Source organism: Athene noctua, chromosome 4 (assembly GCF_965140245.1).
Source record: "Athene noctua chromosome 4, bAthNoc1.hap1.1, whole genome shotgun sequence".
NCBI classification, from domain to species: domain Eukaryota; kingdom Metazoa; phylum Chordata; class Aves; order Strigiformes; family Strigidae; genus Athene; species Athene noctua.
Genome location: NC_134040.1, coordinates 58,867,612 through 58,894,832, shown reverse-complemented (window position 1 = coordinate 58,894,832; position 27,221 = coordinate 58,867,612). Strand labels below are relative to the sequence as shown.

At 39.1% G+C, this 27,221-nt stretch overlaps 1 protein-coding gene across 1 annotated transcript in view; it reads right to left on the bottom strand.

Annotated features, from left to right (window-relative positions):
• Nucleotides 1–5,206: 5,206 nt before the first annotated feature.
• The window catches only part of PPA2 (inorganic pyrophosphatase 2), a 38,403-nt gene continuing 16,388 nt past the window's right edge, over nucleotides 5,207–27,221 (bottom strand). The window contains exons 6-12 of the mRNA XM_074905496.1: nucleotides 26,165–26,251; nucleotides 24,768–24,894; nucleotides 17,001–17,128; nucleotides 15,112–15,197; nucleotides 13,541–13,610; nucleotides 6,429–6,468; nucleotides 5,207–5,382 (exon numbers count right to left, since the gene is read on the bottom strand). Coding sequence (XP_074761597.1) covers nucleotides 5,354–5,382; nucleotides 6,429–6,468; nucleotides 13,541–13,610; nucleotides 15,112–15,197; nucleotides 17,001–17,128; nucleotides 24,768–24,894; nucleotides 26,165–26,251 — 567 coding nt within the window. The 3' untranslated portion in view covers nucleotides 5,207–5,353. The remainder of the gene's footprint in view (nucleotides 5,383–6,428; nucleotides 6,469–13,540; nucleotides 13,611–15,111; nucleotides 15,198–17,000; nucleotides 17,129–24,767; nucleotides 24,895–26,164; nucleotides 26,252–27,221) is intronic.

Genomic DNA, 27,221 nt, shown 5'->3' with positions numbered 1-27,221 from the left:
CCCGATTGTGCCTTTCCTCTCATCCCAGGTCTCCAGGGAGAGCAGGCTGCCAAGTGCCGTTCAGCTAGACATAATTTTATACCACATAGCAGGTCTTCTAAATAGCAGGAACTAGCAGGATATTTTCACTTTGACTCTTAAACCAGCTTTGTTCCCAGGCCTCCTATGATTTAGAGTTAAAATGCTCAGAACTCCCAGGTGGTCACAAGTTACACTTTGAAATTGGCTTTTCTGCACTCCAGAAACACCATGCGTAGGCCATTAGGGGACTTACTTAAAGACCTGCTTAAGAATTGAGTCAAATCTCCTGCAGAACTCACAAGGATGAAGATGCTAATTTACACCTTGAACTTTCACCACCGCTGATGCTCTTTTCACTTTTAAGATAATTACACCATCAGACAACCCTCTGGCAGATCAGTCTGACTAGCAAAGCTTGCATCTTCAGTCAAGTCCTTCAGAAAGTCTGCTAGTGTAGCCAACCTTCTCACTGTAAACAAAGCTGAATGTATCCTGTTTTCCTAGACACTTGGAAGGAGTTCCCCTCTCAGTGTTGGGGAAGTGTCAGGTTTTGCTAGAAATCAGACCACTCACAGAAGAAACTTTTCTACCCATTTTACAGCTAGCATAAAGATTACACGGTCTGCCAAAGCCCACAAGGTACACTATGGAAAAGCAGAATTTAAAGTTAATTCTTTGTATTCCAACACAAGGCTTTTGACGCTAGGTAGGTGTTTACTCTTCAGCATATTTAAAATGTGAAATAAGAAATGCTTAAGAAAAATCCCAAACCTGTAGTCGGTATAATAGCAGCAGAGAGCAGTCAGATACAGAGTGGACAAACCAGTTCTGTTAACATTGCAGTATCCCTGTCCTGATATAAGCACCAATAAATGAGCATAAAGCTAAAAACAGCTACAAAGTTGCAGCGATTTCAGTGACACACTTAGTCTCTTCATCCCAAAAGAGAAGTTTACAGTACAATCCAGTAATCTATTAGCACCAAGCACTGCACACAAAACCAGATCTTCAGGTCTGAAAAAACCCCCTTAATTTCCAGGCAAGCATTAATACATATACAGAAGCAAACCACAAGGAGTGCAACTGAACACATAAATTTGCATATGTGCTGTAATACCTGGGTAACACAAGAATTACTTTCCAAATATAATAAACAAAAGTTAGTATTAAAACTTGGTGACATCTGTTAAGAATCTAGAAACTTTATGAGTAAGTTTTAAGGGAAAAAGCTAATGGGCAGCAGTGTTCTGGCACACAAGATGTATTCTTCATGCACAGAATAGTGCAATTCTTTTTGGCATCTGCATTTTCCCTTACAAAGGGAAACCCAGTTTTGACCCTTGCAGTAGACCCAAACCATCAACAAAAACCTTACTTTTGACTCAGCATACTGAATCACTGGTAAGACTGACTCAGTTGTAACCTATCAGATCAAGAATGAGACAAAACATGCAGCACTATCTGAATTCTGCCCACAGCTCCAGAACACTTAGAAGCTGCTGCCACAAGAATTAGCAATTAATTAATTCACCAAAGCTGAGAAATAGTAACAAAGTGACAATCTACTGCAGTGAGCTTCGCTTTTTGGTCTACTCTCTAGAGCCCATCTGCAGTTTCATGAGGAGAGCACTGTATACCAGCATCCTGGGGAACAGAACAGTAAGCTGTGAGCAATCCAAGACCATGTGTGGATCAGTCAGTCAACACTGCTGAGCACCCAGGACACCTCTGCACAACCCAAAAGAATCCCAGAAAGTGCTGCTTTCCCCCTGTTAGGAGACCAAAGATTAAAGTACTATTTCTGGGCACTTAGGGGATGCAATTCCAACTTTTGTATGGTAGGTTAATGTTCTTCCTTGGCAAATGCATCCTATTGAATTCTCCAGTCACACAAAATCAGCACTGTTATGTACTGCTGCAATATTTAGGCAATATTAAAACATTTCAGTGACTCCTATATAATGTTCTATTCATTACTTCTGTTTGCCTCCACCTCCTAGATCTGTCTTTCATTTTTTCTGTTCTCTTCCAGCTAACTTATCACCTCTTTGTTGTATATAGCCCAGATCTCCTGTCCTCAGGGGGTAGAACCCAGGTCGTCAAACCTCCTAAGAAATCATCTTAAGCTTTACAGCAAGGGCAGAAAAAAAAGATTTCACACCCTACTGACTTAATATTGGTTGACTAAAATTGAATTAGAACCCATTAAAAAGATTCAATCCCAGTAAAAGCAAGGAGAAGCATGAAATAATACTTCAGTCAGTTTAGGACTGCTTTATATTCCAGCTCTCAAGTGTTAATACACCAACAGGTAACCACAGGCAAGTTATGGTAAGGCACTCTCCTTGCATAACATCTATGACCAGTGCTCCCAAACACACTTCAGAATTACTTTCTATTCTTTCAGGGGTTTTCAGAGGATGTCCATTGTTACTAACAGCATGAAAATAACATCCTAACAGTGACAATAACATACTATTTTCACACTTTAAAGAATAATGAACATTATTTCCACATAAGTAAAATTCAAACCCCATTTTTGACTAGTGGGACTTAAGTGTGGACTCCATGTCAGTAAAAGAGAATATTTTGAGCAGTAACTAATGATTTGCATAACTAAAAAGAACCTTCACCATCCCAATATTGGGGGGTGGGGGGGAAAGTAACCTCTTTTCTCTCCAAAACAGACGAAAAGAGGAAATCAAGATGCAAAATTATCCTTCCAAGAAATATATACTTATGTGTATTATATATTCAACACAGAAAATGCATCTAAGATGGATTTATTTCCTGGGGGAAAAAAAAAAAAATAATTCTCTTCAAGACATCTTTCCAGGAGATACTGGTATCAGATGTAAAAAAGTTCTTTTCATAAAACTGAGATGTGGACACTGCTACAGTAAGCTTCCCACTACAAAGAAACCAATTTTAAATACAACAATATAGGCATATAAATACAAACAGAAGACCTAGCCTGCAAAAAAATCCAAAATAAAATAAAAAATGTGTTTACTGCACAGACTTGTTTTTCCTGAGGAGATCTGAAAAATATATTGTTTTTCTGTCCCATCCCCCTTATCCTGTTGTTAGCAGACATTTTCTCCACAGCTATTTCATTATGCATCATTTCTGAAATCCACGTCAATAGCACTCAGTACATTTTAGCAGCAAGGCTACACATAACGGTGTATCTTTTTGTCCCACTTGGGAAAACCCTTTAGAAAACACACATAACATATGTTGAAAGTAGTCTGAAGACAAGAGGGTCATCTGTTTATATACTCGACACATAAGAAATTTTCAAATTTATGATAGTATTGGACATTCACCATCACTTCAATTTTCAGCTTTCCCAAGTACTGCTTGTTATTTTCTTGCACAAAGTCTATTCTGATCTAGAAATTTATTTCTCCTCCTGTATTTCTACTTCCATACTGTCAATACAGTTATAAATTTTAAAACCTACTAAAATTATCTGAAGTAAAAATGAAGTAACTTCTGACCTATTCTTGACAGTTCAGCATGAGTATGTTTGTAATCAATGTTTTTCATATGCATACAACTTTTCATTCTATGTCTAAAAAAAAAAAAAAAAATATCAAAACCAGGAGTGACCAATGTATAGGGAAGATAATGTAGTTTTTACACAGTGCCCTTCATTGTCCAAATGTCCCTAAGCACTTTACAGAACAGTAAGCCTCCTAGATGTACCACCACAGAGGCAAACAAGCAGCTGTTCTACACTCTACAAGAGCTCACCTCTAACCAGAGTAATCTCATACTGAAAGGCTGCACATGAACCCAAGACACTAGGGAAACATTTATTCTATTGAAAAAAAAAAAAAAGGCTATTACATCTATAGGTATAATGCTGCATGTACTTAGAATTCTAGTGTAAAATAAAGTATGGAAAATCAGTACTGTAAATGTTATGTTGGAGGTAACATAACTTAAAAAAAAAAAATAGTCCTTAATATCTGAGGTTTATGTTGTATTTTTCAAACCACACCTCAACTCTGCATATAAACCAATGCAAAACTCTCTGCAGACAGAACTCCCATCTACTCCTAAGTGCTGAGGCCCAGAGTGAGATTTCACAAGTGACTGGTGCTTATACACTATATAATATTCTAGAGGAAAGTCTCTAAACCAAGAAAATAATCTAAAATCAAAGAAACATTCCCAAAGGTGAAATCTTTCTTACTAATAACTTATTCTTTGTAAGGAAAAGTTAGTCCTCTATGGCAAGCCACAGCCTAACTTTTTCAGTTCTTCATCTTCCACTTCCATCATGTGGCAGCAATATTAACCTTTTGTTCCAGTCACACATACAATGCTCACCTTTGGTCTCAGTAACAAGCTGCATAAAGCTGTCTGTCTATATTAACACTTCCTCTCTTTCTACTTAACAGCTGGCTTTTTTCTGGTTCTGTTTTTAATGAACACCATGGGTACAGACAGGTCAGATATAATCCTGAAGTAGAAAAAGTGGCAGATGAAAGTACAAAGCTCAGTTCTATATATTTTAGTAATCTTGCCTCACTGAATGAACTATCAAAAGCCTTCAGGCATACACAATTCTAAAAAGGGAAGCTTTCCATAAGGAAAGTCCTTCCTGTGTGATGAAACACAGAAGTTATCAAAACAGGATGTATTACTACAGTGAGCACACGTGCATCCTTACTTCAATTGTTATGGCATTAGCCCTTCCTAGTTGAAGCACTCTTTGGAGTGAAGTTGGTTGTTTTGGGTTTTTTGGTGTTGGTTTTTTTTTTTTTTTTTTTTAAAGCAAGCATGCTCTGCTCCTAACTCAACAAAGCATGCAAAGAAAACTGGGCACAGAAGTGAACACAACTCAGGAAACAGCACACAGTCATATACTGAAGAACATGATAAATTGCTAAGCATATTAAAGATTACTGTTTACTTGAAAAAGATTACAGTCAAGGTGGCCAGACAAGCCCTAAAATACAAATTAACAGAGTCTTCTATGCACCTGATGGCTGGATTATTCCAAAATCTGGAGAACAAGGTTGAAGACATTTTATCTCCCATCTCATCTGATACTACACTTCATGAGTGCATAAAAGCAATTCTGGAGTTCTGAGATTCAGAAACAAGCAAGTATTCCTCTTCCCTCTGCTCCACCCTGCACAAAGAAAGACACAGAAAGGAAACATTCATTTTATAATGTCAGTGTTTATTTACACGAGAGAAGGTTTACACAAGTTGAAAAGTTGTTTCAACAGGAACCCAAAAATTAGTGATTTTTCCTGTCTTCAAAAAAGGGATGACTTTAAGATGTGATGAAGCAGCTTCAGAACACTGATGATCACTTGGGAAGAAAGTGCCAGGAATCAACTAAAACAAACAAAAAAGACATAAAGAATTATATTAGTTCTATACAACTAGTCAGACACAAACACTTGAAAAAGCACCATTCTGCCCTTTCAGCTATCTTCCCTCCCACAACAATACTTCTGGGTGAGCTCTACCCCCAGCCTATGTAAAGCACAGCCCCAAATATTATCTGTCCACTTCAACACTTTGGCTGAACAATCCTGCAACAAGTTACAACACTGAGTTGACCATCCCTGGAAAACATCAAAGATTAGGCAGATTATGTTCAGTTGTCTGTCAGAGGTCTAAGATGTAGTACTTCAGTAAAGAAATGCTATTTATTGACATACCATATAAGGGCAAATGGAATGCAACTTGTTTTCCCATGACATGGCTTACACAGATGTTACTTTGCTAACAGTCCGGAACTTGATTCATGACTAAGTTTCTCGTAGCGTTTCTGTAACTCCCTCTATCTCAAAAAGCACGTATGTCTTCTCTATAGTCCCTGCCAGTAGAAAAATCTTTTTTTTTTTAAAGTAGTTAACAAAAATGAATATGTAGGATGCATTCTTACTTCTTGACCAAAACCACATGTTCTGTTAGCATGAGAAACAGTCATAACAGTGAAAGAGAGAATTTTGTCTTTAGAACTTACACTTGAAAACTAAATATCGCTATGTCACTTCTAGGAAAAGGGGCTTTTATTTGATTAGTTAGCTACTGTGAAGAATGACAAAAACTAAAGCAAACAAAGCAACCTTTCTCCTTTAAAAAGGATAAATGTCATGCATTTGCCTTCCATGATCAGTGACAGAAAAATTTAGTCTTCTCATCTTTTTATGTGGACTACACTTTCATTCATACTCAAAACTAATCTCCCACAAACCATCCATGATTTTCTGCCCATGTTCTATCTAACAGGTGATAGGCGTTACAGTCTGACAGAATATAACTATTATCATTCTCATACGCGCAAACCCACTTTTTTTCAACACAACAGTTTTTATGTCAATTTTAAAAGTAAACAATTGCATAAACAGCATGGCATTTGGGGAAAAACGTACCTTCTGGGGAAACACAATCTCCATTCACAGGCACTGGTGCCTGAATAAAAAAAAAACAAAAAACAAAAAAACAAACCAACATATCAGTGTTTAGTTAAAGCTTCACAGGTAGCACCCAAACTCAAAGCTATTTTACTGCTAAAATCAAGAGATATTAATAAAAACAGAACTTTCTGTTGCCACCACAGGAAATGGTCTACCTTGTAAACTTTCCCTTTTTCCTCCATAACTACTTTAAATATTTCTTGGTTGCTCACAAATGACAAAACAAACACACTAATAATAAGTGACAGATTAACATTTTACCTAACATAAAGGGGATTTTCCTACTGTACTGTCTCTGAGGATAACTCGATTTGCTGCTTATATACTAAAGAATAAAAATGCCTTTTCAATTACATTACTATACATGTTTCACTATAAAGGTACGCATGTGAATATATATATACACACAAAAAACTTACTTTACATATATGCAAACATTTTAAATAAACCTGTAATTAAACTCTTTTGCAAACACATTTTGACAGAGCAGGATTCAGTTTTGTGGAAAGTGCCAAATTTTAAAATGTAGGTCTGTAAGTCTAGGTCCATTTCATAGCTGGATACACCACTACTCAATTGCAGTATTACACAGTATGTCTTGTGCTATTACTTAAAGGACAAAATTAAAGCTAGTTTTAACACCAGTTGGAAGCAACCTGCCTCATGATGAGGATGCTAGTTATTTGCATAGCAAGAATCCTCCACTACCTTTCCGTCAGCTCCTCACAGACAAGTTTTCCAACTGACATAAATGATCAGAAAGAAGCAGAGAGCACCTCAGCACAAGCAATCCTGCCTCGCTCACTCATACACACAAACGAAATGCAAAAAACATGTGGATGTTAGCCTCTGTCATGACACAAGCCCACCCCAAGTATGCTTACCCAAGCAGATAACCCTAGGAGTAATCATTTAGGTGAACCATACAAAAAAGAAACAACCTCAAAAGCAGCATTTGCAGCTGTTTGAAGTTTCAGGAGAACAAAGCTGCCAGTGACCACCCATGTCTTCCACACCAGCAGAACTTTATGCCACTACTTAATGGCATGTGAAGACATTAATGAAACTTTGCAGTATCCTGCAGGCAGGAAAACTGATCCAGAAGCCACAAGGCTAGGCTTAGCACAGTGCAGCACTCAAACTGCTCTGTGTTGGTGTGAAATGCCCTCATGAGCCTGCCTGCCTCTGAGCAGGCACAGGGCTTGATCCACTGAAGAGCAGGTCAAAGCCTGTGAGGAAGGAAGGGAAGAACAGGATTCTTTTTCTCACTTTAGCTAGGATAATTACCTGCACAGGGTAGGTTGTGGGACTGGTCTTGAAAGGATGTGCCAGTATGGCAAACGTAATCCAAGTCTTAAAATCATAGAAGAGTTTGGGTTGGAAGGGACCTTTAAAGGTCATCTAGTCCAACCCCCTTCAATGAGCAGGAACACCTTCCACTAAATCAGGCTGCTCAAAGCTTCATCCAACCTGGCCTTAAATGTTTCCAACAATGGGGCTTCTACCATCTCTCTGGGCAACCTATTGCAGTGTTTCACCACCCTCATTGTAAAAATTTCTTCCTTATACCTAGTCTGAATCTATCCTCTTTTAGTTTAATGCCATTGCCCCCTGTACTATCACTACAGGCCCTAACAAGAAAGATGGGGACAGACTTTTTATAAGCCCCTTTTATGTATTGAAAGGTTGCAATAAGATCTCCCTGGAGCTTCCTCTTCTTCAGGCTGAACAATGCCAACTCTCCCAATCTGTCCTCATAGGAGAGGTGTTTCATTCCTCTGATCATTTTTGTGGGCTCCTCTGGACCCACTCCAACAGGTCCATGTCTTTCCTGTTCTGAGGACTCCAGAGATGGACACAGCACTGCAGGTGGGGTCTCACCAGAGCAGAATAGAGGGGGAGAGTCCCCTCCCCTGACCCCCTGGCCACGCTTCTCTTGATGCAGCTCAGGACATGGTTGGTTTTCTGGGCTGCAAGTGCACATTGCCGGCTCATGTCCAGCTTTTCATCCAGCAGTACACCCAAGTCCTTCTCAACAGTGCTGCTCTCAATCCCTTCATCCCCCCGCCTGTATTGATACTGGGGGTTGCCCCAACCCATGTGCAGAACCTCGCACTTGGCCTCGTTGAACCTCATGAGGTTCACATGGACCCGCTTCTCGAGCTTGTCCAGGTCCCTCTAGATGGAATCCCATCCCTCAGGTGTGTCAACTGCAGCTTGGTGTCATCTGCAAACTTGCTGAAGGTGCACTCGATCACACTATGTCACTGATGAAGATATTAAACAGTACTGGTCCCAGTACAGACCTCTGAGGGACACCACTCATCACTGACCTCCATCTGGACATTGAGCCATTGACCGCTATCTCTGGATGCGATCATCCAGCCAACTCCTCATCCACCAAACAGCCACCCATCAAATCGATCTCTCTCCCATTTAGAGAGAAGGATGTTGTGGTAGACAGTGTCAAAGGCCTTACAGATGTTCAGATAGATGACATCCATAGCTCTTCCCTTCTCCACTGACACAGTTCATCATAGAAGGCCACCAGGTTGGTCAAGCAAGACTTGCCCTTGGTGAAGCCATGCTGGCTGTCTCAGATCACCTCCCCGTCCTCCATGTGACTTATCATAGCTTCTAGGAGGATCTGATCCATGTTCTGCCCAGGCACAGAGGTGAGGCTGACAGGTTGGTAGTTCCCAGGGTGCTCCTTTCAACCCTTTTTAAAAATGGGTGCAATATTTTCCTTCTTCCAGTCACCAGGGACTTCACCTGACTGCCATGACTTTTCAAATATCATAGAGTGTGGCTTGGCAACTACATCTGCCAATTCCCTCAGGACTCTGAGATACACCTTGTCAGGTGCCATCGACTTACGTATGTTCAAGTTCCTCAGGCAGTCGTGAACCTGATCTCTTACAGTGGGAGGGACTTTGCTCCCCCAGTCCCTGCCTTGAGGTCCATCCACTCGAGAAGTGTGGGAAGAAAGGCTGCCAGTAAAGACCGAGTTAAAAAAGTTGTTGAGTACCTCAGCCTTCTGCTTGGCCATTTTTACTTGTTTGCCAGTTGTGCTCATCAGAGGGGTACACTTCCTCTGACCTTCCTTTTCTGGCTGACATACTTACGGAAGATGTTATTATTCTTTGCATCCCTTGACAAGCTCAGCTCCAGCCATGCCTTGGCCTTCCTGATGCTGTCCCTATACAACTGGGCAATGTCTCTCTACTCTTCTCAGGATACCTGTCCCTGATTCCAGTTTCTATGCATTTCCTTCTTGCCCTTTATTTTGACTAGCAGGTCTTGACTTGTCCACACCAGTCTCTTGCCATCCTTTCCCAACTTCTTACACAGGGGGATCAAGAGCTCTTGTACGCTATGGAAAGTGTCTTCCAGGCCTTAACACCAAATCATCCCCTCTCCTTCCAGTAAAACCAAAGCTTTAACTCATAAGGCAGGGAGAACCAGTGGTCACGATGTATAAGCAGGTGCCTACCACTTCTGGGATAACTGCTCAGGAAGTCTGAGATAACTCAGGACCTTCCCCCCAATAACAGATCAAAAACTCATCCCACTGAACCAGGAATCTCTTCACTACACAACCCTTTCAAGAGGAACACCAGTTTAAAAAACCCAAATAAATAAATAAATACATTTTAAAACAAACAAAACAAACACATAAAATCCTCCCCAAAAACCCCCACCAATCTTTTATTTCACAACTGATCACTGAACAGAAAATTCTGCTTCTAAGTCCCAAATGGAAGTGTACTCACAGCAAACATGTAGGGAGAAAGGTAGTTAACAGACTTTCCTGCTTAGATCTTAATTATTTGAAACACATTAAGTATGCAGATTCAAATTTTGTTGTAGAGTTTTTAAATTATCAGGAAAAAACAAATATTCTCCCCTGCAAAATACTATTCTGCATTTTATCAGAAGAGACTTCATCTAGCCAAGCTTTCCTAGTTCACTTTCTAGTACTATAAGGGAAGAATTATGTGACAAGTCTGAGAAACACTGCTCTACTAACTATATATAGATTATCTTGGAGATTTTCCAACTTGCAAAGTCCTCGGCAGCTTCTTCACAGAACAAGTGAGCAAGCAGTTCTCAGAATTAATGTTAAACAAAAGTTTGGCTGTCCTGGTCAGTTTTACAGATGGCAGCACTTAAAAGCCAGAAATAAACACTACATCTTAGCACTAACACATTCAGCTCTATTCCTCCTGGGTTTAGTTTTCAACATATACTAACACTGGAGCTGAAACAGAGATGAAACAATTTTTAGAGGCTAGAGAATGCTAGATATTTTCACCACCTAGTGTTAAAACTCAACTGGGTTTGTAGTTGCAGAGGGCTAAGTGTAATTTTATCTGGTTCAGTATGTGTTTTCATATGCACATATTATCTTCTACTACTTTGGAATTGACTGGACATGGCAACTTCACCGGTTGTAGAATCATTCCTAGTTTGCCACCAATACAGATGACAGTACACATGCCCACCATCTAGAAACTAACTCAGTAGAATGGAAACTCCCTACCACAGACAAGCCATTCTAGTCCCACACCCGTAAAATAATGAAAGGTCAAATAACAGCACAATAAATCCTACTGAAATCAACAGGACTACCTTGGGAACTACCCAATCAAAATCTATAAAAAAATACTGATTAATGCACAATTTGGTAAGCATTTGGTAAGGATTTGTCTGTTTTCTATTTGGTTCTTAGTTATAATTTTCTTACCATGAAAGTTGGTTCATAACAATACTGAGCGTAGCCTTTTGGTTTGGGGTTTTTGTTGGGGGGGTGGGGGGGGTGTTTTTTGAGAACTCAATGTACCCAATTTAAGGCAATTATCAGTCAACTCAAACTGGATCCAGGAAACAGAACTGTAGGGAATGAGCTCTCACTACACAAGTAGCCCAGAAATTTTGCAGTAGCTGAAATATGTTTCTCACAGTACTTGCATACAAAATCTCTACCTCGCATTTCATTCTTTGGTTTTTATCCAGAATTTAATAGATGGACATAAGTTAGTAGAAAAATGTATCTGCTTTTAGTTTTAAAAAAAAGAAAAAGCACAAACAAAAAAAACCCTCCAGACACAGGCAGCCTTCATTTAAAATTACCACAGCCATTAAAATTCTACAGCCAACTCTCACGTACTTTCACTTCAGTATGAGAGAGATGAATGCCTGACAACCAAAGTGGGCAGCGTAGTGTACCAGACAAAAAGATACCTGCTTAAAATGTGCAAGTCAACCTCCCTGCTTATGTTTAGAGTCTGACTGTCTATCATTCATATTTCAAGATCATTTTACTTTTTTTAGTTATCATAGATTGGAAATTGTATGCAGTATGAAGAGTATTTAAAAGAGTATTGCATTTTTTCCCTGACCAAAAAGTACCAAGAGACAGTATCCTACAAAGACACAGTTAAAATACTTAGGCTGAACTGAAACACAGATGGAAAGGAGTATATGATGACAACTTCACAAACACAGCATCACTTAAAGAAAATAATGTGAGGCACAAAAAAGCCAGGAAGAGATAATATTTGATAAGAAGGCAAGCACTCATAATAAAAAAGATATTAAACTTTGATACAAGGTACCTATTTCATAAACCGATTTTACTAACCTCCAGCCCAAAAACCAGGAAAAATTTTGTTTGATATTAAGAGACAAAATAACAGATACTGCCGATTTAAACAGATAATTATGCTTCAAAGTACAAACAGGACAGAACACAAAAGGAAATATTCCTTTGGAGGTTTTTCACCATCCAAATACATTTCAACTTGAAATTTTAGTTCTATTTAAACACTCACTAAAAATTATTGCAAATTTGAAAGTACAGAGAATGTATAGCTTTTATATATATAGAAAAACATATAAGCATATATATATGCTTATAGCTGTCACTGACATGTATGAAAACATATTTGAATTCTGAAATGAACTTTTCTTTCATATCAAACTTACAGTCCCATTAATCAACATTCACAAGTGCAACCATAAAGGTACTTTTAAAGAAGTGCTGAAAGCAAGAGACCTGAATAGGAAAAAGATTTGATGCTTTTTTATGACTTAAACTAACTTTTCTTTACAACGGACACTCTATTTGCTTATGACAAAACACCACCCAGGACAACACATTCTTACTAGAAATGCTGTTGGAATGCTAACTGCACAGACAGTGGACCACTCCTTTGACACCTTAACTTGCATAATTACTGTGACTGCTGGGACAAAACACTGGTGCTCAGGCAGCCATGCACATGTGCAAAATACCTGCCATGCTCGTGTGGTCATGAGCACAGGCTCAATCACGGCATACGTTTAAAAAAAAAAAAAAAACCAAAACACTTGGGGGTACTTTTCTTCATGTAATTTCTGGTAACTTTGCTTAATTTCTGGCATCCAAATGAGCATATTTTAAAAAGGAAGAAATTCTCCTCCGGTATCATTTGCACATGAAAGCATCAGACCTGCAGGACATTTTTCTTGCCTGAACAGGAAACCTGCATGTTTTAATTTTATGTTAATTTCCAGAATATGACAGGCATTCTTTAAGAAACATTCAAAAAAGCATCCCCATCTCTTACAGCAATGCATTTAATTATGCAAGCAGACAAACAAAGGATCCCTTTAGTGATTAGGGACTACAGTTAGCTAGTCAATGAGTTCTAACACTGGGTGGTAACTCATGGCAACAGGGGAGACAGAGAAGACAGCAGGCTAGATACAAATAGCAGTCCATCTTGCTATTCAGGATCAGAAGAAACAGCACTGCAGAGGGAGAAAAAAAAAACAACAAAAAAAATCCCACCAGAACAGTAATGAACCTGCCAGAAAGCACAATTGGATCACTATAATGAGAGGTTTATATTACAATGCTTATATTTCCCTCACAACCTCTGTGCTCTTTTTTTTACTTTATGCCTTACATTTTGTTTAAGGACCATTTCAGTTTAGCTACTTTATTTCAGTTTTGGAGTTCTGAATCTTCTCCTATTAATCACTTTTTAAAAACGTGGGAAAAAAAGTAAATATTATCTTACCGACTGCACAATCGATCGGGCAATCTCCTCACTGCAACAAAATGGGCTGCCACTCACAAGAACATTTGTGCTGAAAAAAAAAGTTTTAAACCTGTTTGATCAATCAGTGGAAGAGACACATGCACAACTAAGCACCTATGGAAAAAAAACACTTTCACATACAGAGCTCAGAAATGTGTATCTGCAAGAAATGAGGAAGTCACAAACATTAAGCACCCAGTAATGCTGGAAGGGGTGTTCTTTGTTTTCTTTGGGTTTGAGAGGGTTTTTAGACTATACATTCCATATTAATGCAAGCAGTGCTCATACTCAGTGCTTCTGACAGCTAACTTGGGTACAGTTCAGAGGACCACAGCTAAGAAACTATATCCTCCCAAAAAGTCAGCAGAGATAAACTGGCACTTCCTGAGGGAGCTGAAAAACACGTAGATGGCTAGCACGGATGGTGTGAATATTCCCCATGTCTCTTGTGTCTTGGAAGGATGGCCAGATTCTGTGGCAGGCCACCCTTGGTTTGCAGTAGTCTGCCTGCAGTATCTAACAAGAAGGAGGAAAAATCAGGTCAGAATTCTTCTCCAACATACAGCAGATACCTGTACTGCCTCCAGAAAGCAGACAAATTCTGGGACCAAATACTTTGCAGAAACATTTCCCTATGAATATATATCCTTTCAGACTGTGAGTTTGATCACAAGTTTTTAACATCCTACACAATAACTGCAAGAAGTTTAATTCCTCAAAGCACAACTGCAACTTTTTAATTTCATCAAGATGAAGCTCAAAGTGCTCTGAAACAATCAAGACCAAAACTTGAATATTATCCTACAGTGTTTCTGCCATGCTAAAATGGAAATACCAACCTGTCCAACTGCTAAGGTGTTCAATCAACTCCAAGAAATGGAGAGAGAAAGTCACATTTTCCCAGTAAAGCAGAAGACAAGAGTAACTACCTCAGCACAGCTTCTCCCACAGCCTTTGCTCTCTGGTTTAGCTAATGGCAATCTACAGCCCTTGGAAAGCACCAGGCAAAGACACCTGCCTGGTCTTCAAAGCCTCTGGTGCCAGAACTGCCAATACAAAGCAATCCAGAGAGCTCAATAAAGTCCATTTTAATTTAGATTAGGCCAAAGACTAGTAAAGAACAATAATTTGGTTCTCTCATTCCAGAGAGCAACTAAAAAATATGGAAGGCTAAGCTGCAAAAGAATTTTGCAACACAGCCATGCAGCACTGAAGGATAGAACAGTGACAAGAGGATTTGCACGACATAACAGATTCTCCCAGAATGATCCCAAACACACACTCTGGGGCCATTTCTGGAAAGTTGAAGTAATCTATGTCACTTTTATACCATCAATTTTTTTTTTTTTGAACCACTTACCAGTAAATCATCATCACACAAGGTGCAATTAGTCAATAATAGTCTATTATAAAATAATTATCAATCAAACCCATGAGTATTCCAGTTATCTCAAAGTAAAAAAATCTTAAGCAGTTCATGCACAGCTGCCACACACTGAATACCACCACCAGTACTAGCACAATACAAAAAGACGTGACTGGATGCTTACCACTTAATAGTACCTCCATCAGCTTTTTTATGAAGCAAAGCTTTCCAGTATTCATGGGTGGATTTAATAATTTCAACAGCAAAATCCTAGTTTACATCAAGGAAAAGTTTTATGAATTAAAATGTTATTAAACAGAAAAAAAAAGCCACAGAACAAGTTTATTAAAACATACTGTTTCATGTGTTATTTTCAGGGGCCTCCTTTGAGGAGAATATAACACCCTTTTTATGAAAAGAAACAAACTTCACTATCTGTCAAATACACTGGCAACACATTCAGGACTTGGCCTTAGTCTGCAGCCAAAAAACATGAAAGCTGCACCAAAAAAATTAAATCAGCACTAGATGCTAAGCAGACACCTACAGCTGTAGAAAACTAACAGGTCCTAAATGGGACACAGCACTGAGCTATGACTCCTCTGTTACACGTGCACATATGGGTCAGAGTTAAGGTTTCCCCTCTGATGGCAAGATTTGCATTTACTTCATTAATTTCCCCATCATATATTTAAGCATTTGAACAATGTAACACATCAGCTGCTTAACAGTTTTTGCTTAAAACATAAGTAATATTGGGGACAGTGTGGTGATGAAAAAGCTTCCCAAAAAATAAAGTAAAATAAACACTAAGCATCCAGATGATGATATCTTGACTGGTTTGCAAAAAGCTGCCAACAGAACATTCACATTTCCTAACAAGGAGTGACTTGGCAAAATGCCACTGGAACATTGTGAACTTCACCAGAGCTGCTGGAGCACAGCCATGGCTGCCTCACCACATCCTGGGTCTCTAGAAATGCTTGAGAATTATTCCAGTGCTCCAAATCTGCCATCATGGGGCATTTAGTGCCTCAAGCCTCAACTTCAATGGCCTGACAGGATTATACCATTTTAACTGTTGCTACAGAGCAACACTCTGCTTTACAGAGCAGGAAAATCTCGCAAGAGCAGTTCCTGGGAGAACAGGGGAAAGAACAGGTTATCAAACCCTACAAATCTAAGTTTCATTGACTTAAAAGACAGTTTTAGTGCAGAGGGAAGTCAGGGCATCTCTTTAACCAGACAAAACACGTGAAGTTGCTTGTGCTGGTTAGAAGGCATTTTATAACTTTGATAGCACACTGCAAGGTTGAACTAGCTGACAATGGATATCATTCAGTAGGAACCTGTGATTCTTTGCCAAAAATGGTCTACAGAGCATGCGATACACGATTTGCAAAGCGTTTTTACTCAAATCACACAGTTTCCTCTAGAAAAATCCAGGTATTTTCTTCAGCAAGGTCTATTCCCAGGTCCACTCTCCTTTCAAACACTGGCCATTTTTAATGTAGATAGTTTAAAATGTCATTCATTTTTTTAAAAAAAAAAAAAAAAAAAGGAAAATATTTTTTCAGCTTTCAACTCAAAACTAGTTCAAATGTTTTTACATAGAATTATCAGGAAAAAGTATACCTTGAGCAAATACCAAGTATGAAAAAAACCTGCAATCCACTGTCTGTCTTACACTGCACAGCCTGAAAAGAATGTCAGGAAAATTTATCAATCAGGACTGAAAAAATACCTGAAAAGACAATCTGTTCATTTCTCTGTCAGGGAAAATGAAAATGCTGTGAAAAAACCCTACACACACACACACAGATGTGCGTGTAAGTCTTGTCAGGATTAGGACTGAAATTTTGCATATTTCCTTTAGTAACCTATGCATTTTCCCTTAATAAAATGGAAAACAGTAAATATTATGTATTCCTAGCCTAATAAATGGTATTCAAAGATCCGTCATATAAAAATTCTTTTTGTTAAACCTCCTCCTTTACAATTCCAAAAATTCTAGGATGTATTAGAGAGGCCACATGACAGAATAATGCAGCTTTAATTTTGGATTATCTTCACCTTGTCTTTAAATTCTCCATTGAAAGCAAACTGATTTTCCGGTTTACCATCAGGGACTTTATATAGTCGGAACCAGTCAACTGTAGCCTCAAGATAACCCGGTTTGTGCTTCTTGACATCATCAATATCTATAAGTTTTTAGAAAAAAAAAGAAGGTAATTTTTAGTCATTTGTAACATTCATATTTTTAAAGTCTCATAAAGGATCTGCAAGAAATTTGATTCCACTTAGCACTTTCAAAGTCACTGGGGAACTTCACTTTATTACATTAGCTGCCCACAGTTGATATCTTATGATTTCACAACCACACTAAACAGGTAAACCAGTTGCTTCCTGCCCTTCGTTAATTAAGACCCAAAGGGACAATGAATAAAAGGACCATACTTGTGACAGGAGAAACATTCCGTATTTTACAGGCTTTCATCTCAAGTAGATACCTCCTTCAATGCTTAGGTTATTCAGTGAGGTAAATTTTTTTCCCAGCAACTGCAGGAACTGCAGGGACTACAGGCATTTTTTGATAATTAAAGAATAGCTAGTAAAAACAATTTCAACACATGGATTTTTAAACCAGCACCTCAAACCAAAATAGAGGCTTGACTTCTCGAAGTTGTATTAAAGGCACCCCTTCGCTCACATTACTTCCAAATTCAGCCCATTAGATACAAGACAGATATGTGCCAGGAGCACTAAACACTAACTCTATTGATAACCCTGTGATATCTGCATACTCACAGTGATAAGCCAATTCTACTTTTACCTCTATAATCCTACTGTGCAAGGATGGAACAGGACACAAAGAGGAATGCATGTCATTTGCAGGACACCCTTCGGAGCCAGAGATGAACATTGCCACAGTGGGTACAGAGAGATTAAACAGTCACACAGTAATGCTGCTTGAGGGCTATACTGCTGTAGCAAAGACGCAGTTCACAATCTTAAACATTTACTTCTGCTGTGCGTATCAAATTCTAACAGGTTATCCCGTGAGAACACCATCACTCTTGTCACTGGCAATGAGGGGGTCCTATCAGCCCCTTGGCAAATTAACTCTCTGGCAATGATTATATGGAAAAGCCTTCAATACAATTTTAATTGATTTTGATACAATAAAGGATTTTGTCCTTTCTGGAAGCCAAATACTTTTCGTAGCTGATGTAATCCTTCTCTTCCCATTTATTTCCCTCCTGCAGTCAATTCTGATGGAAATGCGAACTGACTTTATTGCTGTGCTTTCTGTGTCATCTTCCAGCTATTTCACAACCTGTCTGCCAGATCACCTTCCACAGTGTTAGTCTCTTCCTCTAGTGTTTTGCAAGTCACTTGCTCATTTCTCCCTTCCCAATTCCTTCTTGCTCTCTCTCCATACTGCTTGGCTACTTCATTCTCTTCTTCCATAGAGAGCCTCACTCACTGACACCTCCTTCCTGGTTGGCAGTGATTCCACATGGATGCTCTTCTGTCTATCCAGTCTTATAAAACAGATTTTCAGAGTTGCTTAGTCCACAGAATTGACACTTGGTCATGTGCTTTCCATCTTTAAGTGCCTAAATCTCTTTATAAAATCTAGTCTGTGAAACTGAACAAAGACATTCAAGTATTTCTAAAGAGAACTGTAAGAGAAAGGAAAAAGTCTTGTGCTACAGGCTATTCAATTCTCCAAAGACCACCAAGAGCGATGACATGTCTACTGAACTGTGAAACCAAACTATGTGAGAAGATATGCTGAGTCTTCATAGGCATCTGATAGATGCCACTCCCAAATTCCACTGCATCACATACTACCCAAAGAATAAAACATAAAACTTTGAAGAACCCTGTGTAAATTTTTGCTTCTGCATGCACTTAATAGGGCTACGTGTTTATGGACTCAGAGTAAAACAAATTTTGAACTTGGCTGCTGGCCATCTGCCTGTAGAAGATTAGGGAGTTTCACTGGCAGAATCCCAGAAAAAAAAAAAAAAGGGCACATGAGGCTGTGCTAGAGGCAGGTTTTCTAGCTGGAATACATGTTTAAGAGTACAAGAAGTCTTTCACTGGGGTGGGTGGGTGAGACCAACAAAAAGGAATGATTTAGAAAACAGTGGGGTCTTGGCTGGAGGGAGGATGCTTCATTTGGGCACTAATAAAACTGCAGCACGAATTCAAATTGGTTTCAGGGCTCCAGTGTATCATTCCGTTCTCTCCAAGCAAGGGAACATCACTCCTCCCATCTTGAGCCCTTGTCATCTTTTCTTGTGAGGTTTGAACTCACAATCCCTAGTACTTGTTGAAGAGCCAGTATCTCAAGTCTGTAAAGCAAACCAGGCTGCTGCAGCAATTTCCTTGACTCCCAGCAGTAGATGAACTCCAGATCTCCATCTCCAAACACTACTTATATTGAAGCATACTTTCTCAGACTGCTGCTCCTTTTTTTCTGGTTCCTGTTCCAGCAAACTTATATCCTGACTCTGCTTTTCCATTCCTCCTTCTTGGTTATTTGCTTCCTATTCCCGTAAAATCTGTTCATCAAAAGTGCTTTACTGTCTACTGACACTTGTGTCCTTCCCCATCTGCTGTTCCTTATTTATAGGCTTTGTTTATATTTCTTTAAAAGGACTCAAATAGTACAAAAGGCTTTGGGGCAGGCTTTCATCATCTCCTTAAGACAGGAATGACCATCTTCAGGGACAGAATCAGCTCTCTGAATTTCACTCTACTGGTGAATACCTTGCCAGGGTAAAACGACTACAGAGAATCAGGCTATGACATTGTATGTCCCCTAAAGTACTGTCCTGGCTGCTGCATTTCTGGTTCTGAGAACTCAGGAAGCGGAACAGTGGTTGCTTTTATTTTCTTGGTTCCTTGCAAGTTATTCTTCCTCATCCCCATACTTTGCTTCATTATTCTTTATTATGAAGGACAGTTACTGGGTACCAAATGAAGAGTAAATGGTTGAAGAAAAAAAACTCCAAACAATATAATGGGAGTTGGTGGCAAGCAGCAGGAAAGAGTGCAACAGTGCACCAAAACAACAACAAAAAAATCCTGTTGCTGTGGAGTCAGCACATAGGACAAAATATAAGGAAAACAGCAGCTCTTGCATCACTCAACAGCTACCTCTTCAGTTCATTAAAAGGCACCATAGAAAAGCTTGAAAGACAGCTGGTCCTCCACTTAGAAATCCAAACAGCATCTCTGGGATATCAGGGGGAGCAGGAGAAAAACACTCAGAAAACAGAAGAGTAAGGAAAGAAAGGTAAAAGAAAAGATCATGATAAGCAGTACAGTGATTTACTGCACTAGCATCTGTAGAAGTTAGCTGCATAATATGATTTTAAAAATACTGAAGATATCTTTTTCACAGCAGACACTGCTAGACACTTTTTTTCTGACCCTGACTGCTTACCTTCCCTTAGAGCTAAGTACTCACACTGATGTGAAAAGGTGCTGAGCAAGTATAGGAGTAGCAAGCATGTACTCGGCCTAATGTGGTTTCATCTCTGCATGCAAAACCCACTCAGAGTGACAGAGCAGAAAGGTCAGGCTCCTGCAGGTATGTTATCAGCAGGTACCCTCTGGGCTCTAGGCAGTAATCTCTTTATATTGCCTACATACAACCACAGGTCCCATTTTTCTGGGCACCAAAGTTAAGCACTGAGGGTTAAAAAAAGATGGCTAATCACATTAAGGGTTGCAGTTCAGTCTCAATAAGGAAAATCACTAGAGGCTGGCACAAACAACTGCTGCTCTCTGTCAAGGGAGGGAGCCAATGCAAACGCAGATCCCAATTCTATCCTGCTTCACAAAAGAGAGCAACAAAAGCATTTGTACAAAACTACCATTTTTAGTACAACAGATGCTGCTTCTTGCAAGCAAAGCTAAAACAACATGCTTGCAGCAAGCTTTCTAAACAAGTTCTGTGGGAAGAGAGGACATATGTTTTTAATAACATCTTGTAAACATTTACAGGAAGCAGCAGCTACATTCCATATAAAGGCATTTGGTGTATTTTATGCAGCATGGTGTGAGGGGGTAGGGGGCGAGCCTCAGTACAGATAATTAATTTCTTTATATTGAATGCTTACACAAATCCACAACAAAGGTTTTCAGGGCCTCTGCTGCTTCTCTGCGTATAAATACACTCACATGCAAGGGTCTGTAACAATATACAGTACAAAGTATGCAGTATGCTTTGTTTTTTGCCATTTAGGGTTTAACCACTCAACTCAAAAAGCTACTCTTGAGTTGCACACTAGAAAAGCAGCATGGCAACATAGCACAGTTAACTCTAGCAGTGCCAGCAAAGGGTAGCGCAACAAAGCCAGCAGACATCACCACTGCTGTTGAATATATCTAGGCATCTTTCCAGTGAGCATTAGCAAAAAAAGGCTGCTAAGATTCCAGGCCAGTAAACCACCTCCAAAATGCCATCCAACATATGTAACTTGTCCAATTTACTGAGGGAAGGTAAGATGACCTTTTGAGCATCAGACTTCTCATAAACTGCTTCAAACACACTTCTTCCCGCTTCAACTACCAGTGATCTTCAAAACCTCTTGTCCAACATGAAGATGCCATATACATTTAGACCAAATTACAGCATGAAAATATCACTCATCCTTTCTGAGCCTAACCTTGTAAAGCACGGATATGTATGTGAATTCCAATATATTAAATTCAATCCAAATTATGAGATAAGCAGACAAGCAGCCTTTCCGCTCCAAGAATCTGCTGCTTCTCCTGACTAGTATTTTAAAAGAAACAAACAAAAAGCAACAACAACAAAGCAGCCAGGCCTATTACACCACCAAGATTTAGTGTTTCAGTGTGCAGGGAGCTTTTAGGCCCTTTCCCAGACTTGCTTGGTCTGAAGTTGCTTTGCTGGGCCGCTAACGGCCATCTGCCTAGCAACTGCCTGAGCAGAAAGACAACTCAGTGGTTTTCAGGTAGCCACAAAGACAAATCTTATTGAAATAGATAAATCCGAAATGTCCAGTTCTAGTCTAAAAGAAACTTTCTCAGACAGGTACCTGCATCTGACATACAGCTTGTATTTGAAGTGAGATTGTCCCCATGCCCACCAGTATTAAGTGCTATAATTTCAAACAGATTACCTTCTAAAAAGATACTAAGCCCCTGCTATTACCACTGATGACACAGTTCCCACTTGAATAGGTGCTAAGCACTGCTTATCATTCCTGGGTATTGTCACTGTAAACTAGAATTTCTCATTGCTCTGTGTGAAAGAGAGATCTAGGCAGGGTTTCCAATTTAAACCAGTATTTATCAATAAATGCCTGCAGGACACAGTACAGTGGAGTGCTATGAATAAACAATGAGAACTGCTCAGAAGTTGGGACTGCTCAGTTTTAAGTTCTGCGAAGTCTCAGAAAAATCAATTGCACTTATGAGAACTATCACAATCCCAGAAGGAGAATATACAGAGTACCTGGGGTGTGCTTAAAGCAGCAAGAGACACTGCGCGGGCTCAGGATGGGGTTTGCAAGTAATCACCACTCTGGTGTCTTGGAATTATCTTTTCCAAATGTTCACTGGGGGCTGTGCACATACTGAGCTGAAAGCAAATGTGATGATTCTCAGTCCAATTTGAAACGTTTAGCAAATGATACAGAAATGACTGGACAGACTTAGAAGGCAACACTTAGCCTCATCTTTCCCTAGGTGGCCACCACTGTAACACAGCAGCATGTCAATTATAGAGGGAGATACCAGTTTTATCTGTAGCTGCTATCCCTTTATGCTGAAATAATTAACATCTTTGGGAAGGGGGAAAAACAAGTATGAAAGGACATATTGTACTGCCTACTCCAACAGATTTGTTTGTTTGCAGACTGAAGAAGGATTGCTGTTAAACACTGCAAAGCTAGTCATGTTTTGTGAAAGCAGATGGGGGCTTTATTTTTTTCCCTTTTCTTTCCTTTTGTAATCCTGGACCGCAACTCCAATCCCAAAGGGAAATCATATTAAACTGGATAAACATTTCTGCACTTCTCTGAATCTCAGAAAGACAATTCTCTTAAGTTTTTCTTATTTCTTCTATTCTTCTTCTTATTTCTTCTTATTTTTCTTCTATTCCCTGATAAGAAAGGATGCACACAGTAATCAACTACAGGCAATGGTTTGCCCTTTTTTTTTTTGTTTAAACAAGTCTAAAAATCTTACTCCCCTCTCAAACAAACTAAAGCTGTAACACAGCTGACAAATCAGTCATCACTTGAAAAAATGAAACAAAACCAAACTAGAGGGCTTTCAATTAGAACTACTTAACCCAGTGGCATAAACTGACCTAGCTTTGCCCCTGCTTAGTGGACTCCTTTTCAATTCTCTCACCCGCTTTTCTGATTAAACTCTCAGAGAAATTGTTAAGGAAAAAAGGTATAAGTTAAACAGAACAGTGTATAGAAATAAAGTGCTAATTACTTGCCTTTTAACTACTGACACTTATATTGCATATCACTGCACATTATAGAGAGGTTTAAATTGACGTTAACATTAACAGCAAACTATTACTTACTATTTCCTTAAGCTCTAACTGTCAAAGTAGTTAAAGAGTCATAAACACTATGGAGTAATTCATCTGCCCAATGATTTTAATCAGCATCAACCCAAGAGTTTCCTTTTCCTCATTTCCTCTTCTCCCCTTCTTTCCCCACAAGCCAAGTATTCTCCATGTGAAAGTAACCTGCAAGAAAACTGAGAATGAAGGGCCAGTGCAGTGATATACTTACTTTACATTCAGAAACGCAGAAAAAGCCTCAATGGCTGAGAAACATAAATTCCTTTAAAAGCTACTGGATAGCCCTATTCCTACAGGAGGGCCACTCTGTGCCTTGGTGCTCCCCAACAACAATGAACAGCATCTAATTGTACATACCTGACAGCATACATGGTTTTTGGTCTCGTAACAATCACTGAGACAAACTTCCTCACTTAATTCTGTTGGCTCACAGTAACACTGCATTTGAGGAAGTGAACCTCTGTTTACCCAGAGAAAAGCTGGACTTTTCCTGTTCTGTAAAAACCTAACTCCCTGCAGTTTTAACACATCTGCATCATCATCTTATTGAACAGTCTGCAAGCAGAATTATACCTCATGTGCTATTCACACTGACACATTTTAGTACTTGAATTCCATCTGGATACCAGAAGCATGGTCAAGGACAACAAGTCTGGACAGGGTATTTCCCCCTGCACAGCTACCCATCACCAAGGCTGATATTAGGGTGAGCTGCATTAGTAGTAGTTTACTTTGCAAATTTTCAAGCTAAAAGATTCAAGCTAATTGTTCATACTAGGCAACAAACCCTGAAAGTAACCCAGTTACAAGTGACAAAACATTGAAAAGGTACAGCCCTTTTCAGAATGCAACACAATGCCTACAAACATAAAAGGAACAAACACTTTCAGCAAGGAAAATAGCAGTATGCTACATAATCTGAGTGGGTAAATATGCACTATTACACAGGAGATAACCCTGTAATTTTAAGGGGTCATTTTCTAAGGCAGTTATGTTTCAGAAGTCAAAAGATTTTCTGCATGACAGGTCCTCTTGAAAATCCAAGTGAACCTGTTCAAAAGCTTAGTGTGAAAGCACATATGTCCTCCTTGAAGGAAGCATCTGATTTAAACAACAACAAAAAAAATAAAGAAGTCTTGGCCTTTCCACTGTCTGCCTCTTCTTGTCCTGAGTGGCCTAAACTCTGGTATCATTCTACTGTGCAAGTTGCTGACATAACTTGCATTAAGAAAGATAAAAATACTTGCCATGGATTTTCTGGGCTTCTGGGTCATCCACGCTTATTGCAATTATCTTCCAATCTGTCTCTCCTTCATCAACAAGAGCTAAAACACCCAAGACCTTCACCTGAACAATCTCACCAGAAGAACGAATCTGAAAAAGAACATAATCTCACAAAAATTTGGAAAACAGTACAGAGAATTTTTCTTTTTTACCTTACAGACACAACAGTTTTATTACATTTTTGACCAGCAGGTAATTGCAAGATACTTCTGTAAACCCAGTACACATTTATTTAACATTACTAGCCTTTCTACCACCATTGCTATTCTTCAACCCTCCATTCTCCAGTCAACATTTATTTAAGCAGAGAAGCCAGAAAATTTTTTTCTTCTCTTCTACCCCATTTCCCACACAACTTCTTGATCTTCACAACAAACTGCAAATCAGAAGCATCTTGTACACATTTTTTAACTTCTTCTTGCCTCTTGACTCTCTACTTTACAACTTCTGATCGTCACCTATCTCTTGCTGTTCCTTCCTTTAGACTCCAATATACACATCCACCTTCCCCAAAAATATGAGCACAACTCTTTTTTGCATTTTCTTGGGAACCTTCTCCCTACCAACTAATATTCCCTTTAAAACTCTTTCTGGATCCCTTGAGATTCAGCTTTAGCTTCCCTTCCTCAAATAAAACCACCTTCACTGAGGCCACCAACTAAATTTCCCCTTACCTAAAATATCCCAACAGATCCCTCTTCTAAACTCATCCGTTTCATAACTCTATCATAACCACGGAGGATTGCTCCATTCTTTGCTGTCTCCAGATATGTAGAATTTTTTTCAGTGAGCTAAAACTTTTCCCTATACCTACTAATAGTGCTTGCTGCACCTCTTTTTCATCCATTCACTCCAGATCTCATAACTCTGGAATACCGCAACAGGTTCCTGTCTTCTCCGCTAGAGAATAGGGATCTACTTCTGTTTGCACTCATGAGAAAACTCAAACTTACCTCCTTTGTGGGTCTGATCTTGTAATTCAAGTACAATGCTGCCATACTTCCTCATCTTTCAGAAACCTATTCCCAGGTCCCATACTACTAATGGGGAAAAAAGAAAGAAATCTTTTCCTTTCCCCAGAATTTTACCCCCCACCTCCTCCACCCAGAATTCACTGTCCAGTCACAGAACTTCAGGGTGGTGTTCACCTCTTTTCCCTCTTATCCAGTACACAGACTTTACCAAATCTTGCTTTTCCTTCCTTTTTAAAAATACACTATTTCCTTACCTATTACCTCCTCAGATCCTCTATTCATACTTTTGTGACCCCCTGAAACTATTACCAGCTTCTCCTCCAAAAGTTGTTACCAAATTATTAAATTAACCTTAATAAATTAAATTAATCCTGATAAAGACAAACCTTTGAACCTATTTCACAAACATCAATAGGATCATTATCCCCACAGCATCCTGTAATGTTATCTGTATGGTTTGGATCTTCCCAGGTCTGTCAAAGGAAAAAGAATTATCAGTTACCAGTTGAACTGCAATTACAATTCATCCAACCTCTAAATTACTAAGATTAATAAAAACACCAATAAAAACATCAGCTTTCCGAGAAGAAGCTTGCTCAATGGAAAAGAAAAAACAAACAAATAAACAGCCTGACTGACATTGCATAACTCATCCTCATACTCAGGACAAGTAACATGAGGATTACTGAGGAAAAAACAAAAATATTAACTGCGTTCATGACTCAACAGATACACTGCCAAACTGCAGTGATTAAGGTATCAGAGGACCCTGAATGTGTATTTTTCTGGTTATTAGTGGTTGTGGGATTAAGCTAGGACATCCTACCATTACATTCTTATTATACTCTTTAAATACCATGGCACTAACATAAGTTGTTTTCAAAAACATCTATGCTTTGAGCTAACCAAGCTCCTATGTATGGATTTCTCAGAACTCGATTAGCTTTTTTACATTTTTAGATTTAGGTATGAAATATTTCTGAGTATTTTGAGATGTGTACATTCCCAAGAACAGCCAGAAGTTTAAGACCAAAGAAGCTTCTCCAGGAGGCACGTTCATGCCCTGCTCTGAGCTCTATACAACCAAGGAATCATAGCCAAGTTAACTTAATTACTAGACCAGTACTTGTTCTGTCTCTTACTGGCTAGTAATGAGTAACTCATTCTGAACTGGAGAAGTTTCCCTGTTAAGAATTTTGAGTCCAATGAAGTTTTGTTGAAACAGTGTTAGAAAACTTTTCTTCGAGGAAGCTCTATGAGCTCCTGCTGTCCATGGTCAAACCCCCACCTCAAACTTGTTTTTGAGAATTTGACTGATACTAAAAGGCAAAACAGTGAAAAGCAAATGCTCAGGTGTTTAGGTAGCAGAATCATTACCAAAAAATTGCTGAAGTGGAGCCAAGAGAGGATTTCAACTTAGAACTTATTTTTCCAATACTCTTC